General features: G+C 35.0%; 1 protein-coding gene across 1 annotated transcript; it reads left to right on the forward strand.

The window, feature by feature from the left end:
* Nucleotides 1-748: 748 nt before the first annotated feature.
* LOC136086379 (uncharacterized) lies at nt 749-1,804 on the forward strand. Its single transcript, XM_065808675.1, has one exon. The coding sequence runs from the start codon at nt 749-751 to the stop codon at nt 1,802-1,804; it is 1,056 nt and encodes a 351-aa protein (XP_065664747.1).
* The last annotated feature ends 216 nt before the right edge of the window (nt 1,805-2,020 follow it).

Here is a 2,020-nt window from a genome sequence, read left to right on the forward strand (position 1 = left end):
GAATATGATTTTATTAATTATTAGAGGGACCAGGTATAGTTTTAATAGTATTTACAAAATAGATATCTGTATTAAAAAGATATTCTTCAATTTTTTTTTGTCTCCATAATACAAGTTCCTTTAGTTTTTTTATAAAACAATTTGCCTCTAATTAGTAATCTCTCATTACATCATTGTTATCTCTCGTTACATCATTAGTTACACTTATTTTATGCATTACTATAAATTAGTAAATGTTTGGTATTTTGAATTGTCTTAATTTTGAAAGATTCCTGTGAATACAATGGTGGATCAGTCAAAGACCTTGAGAAATCTGTTCCAAATGTTCTGCGAAATGCTCCTGCTCGTGCTCGTAAAAGAAAATAATGTAATACAGGTAAGCAATGCAAAATGTGACTTATTAAGACTTATTATATGTAAATCATATGTTTCCATTTTAAACTGATATGTAATATAAAACCCATAAGCTTTGACAATGTGTTGTCATTAAATCAAATTAGTCGATAAAGCTATTATAAGTTATAATAAATTATAATTTTTACTTGTAAATAAGAAATGCTGTCGCATGAAAAAATATGAAAAATAATACTAATCAGGTTACTGTGGAGCAATATGTATGTGTGTATATATATATATAACGGGTCCGCCTCTAACTTTTTTTTTTAACTAGTGCTTATTTCGTGAATGGTAACACTTAGCTCATGTCTGATTTGACAGATAATTAGTTTTATCCTTCCGCTGAACGAATATGGTTGTGTATACGCTTGAACAATGCTGGGAAATATTGCGACATTACTTTGAAAATTATGGTAATGTTGCAGAATGTGTGCAAAAATTGCGTACGGATTTTGGAAGAAGAGAAGCACCGTCAGCTCCGTATGTTCGTTATCTTGCGAAAAAAGTGAAAGAAACTGGCATCCTCATCGACAAACCAAAGCGTGAAAAGCCAAAAACAGTGCGTATACCCGAGAATATTGCTGCTGTGGCAGAAAGAGTGCGTGAAGCGCCATCAACATCTATTCACCGTCGTTCTCAACAATTTAACATTTCGGAGACATCACTGAGACGAATTTTGCATAAAGACCTTGGTATGACGCTATACAAAGCCCAATTGGTTCAGGAGTTGAAGCCAACTGACCATCCAATGCGTTTTCGCTTCGCTAAGTGGGCCTGCGATCGACTAACAGAAGATGCCGATTTTGCCAAAAAAATCATCTTTTCAGATGAAGCTCATTTTGATCTTGGCGGGTATGTAAACAAGCAAAATTGTCGCATTTGGGGCACAGAAAACCCGCACGCATACATTGAAAAGCCGATGCACCCAAAACGAGTCACTGTTTGGTGCGGATTTTGGTCCAGAGGCATAATTGGGCCATTTTTCTTCGAAAATGAGCAAGGAGTGGCCGTTACAGTCAATGGCGATCGTTATCAGGCCATGTTGACCGAATTTTTGTTCACAAAAATTGAAGAGGAGGATATTGGCAACATTTTGTTTCAACAGGACGGCGCTACGTGCCACACAGCCGAAGCTACACTCGATGTTTTGCGCCCTGTTTTTGAAGATCGCATTATCAGAGCTGATGTCGTTTGGCCACCTTGGAGCTGCGATTTGACACCGTTGGACTATTATTTGTGGGGTGTCCTCAAAGATAAGTATTACGCCGACAAGCCAGAGACAATTGACGCTTTAAAGGACAATATTCGTGAAGCCATTAGTGAAATACAGCTGCACACAATCGATAATGTGCTTAAAAATTGGACCGATCGAGTAGGCACTGCATGGCCAGCCGAGGCAGCCATTTGAATGAAATTATTTTCCATTATTAACCGGAAGGATTGTACTTTCAAATAAAAAAAGACATTTGAGAAAATATTCAGTAGTTTTTTTTATAGCATTTTCAAAAAAAAAGAAAGTTATTTGGCGGACCCGTTATATATATATATATATATATATATATATATATATATATATATATATATATATATATATATATATATATATATATATATATTTATATAT

This window comes from Hydra vulgaris, chromosome 10, assembly GCF_038396675.1.
Source record: "Hydra vulgaris chromosome 10, alternate assembly HydraT2T_AEP".
NCBI classification, from domain to species: Eukaryota; Metazoa; Cnidaria; class Hydrozoa; order Anthoathecata; family Hydridae; genus Hydra; species Hydra vulgaris.

Excerpts from the sequence above, each read along its gene's own strand:
- LOC136086379 (XM_065808675.1), top strand. The coding sequence starts at position 749 with ATGGTTGTGTATACGCTTGAACAATGCTGGGAAATATTGCGACATTAC.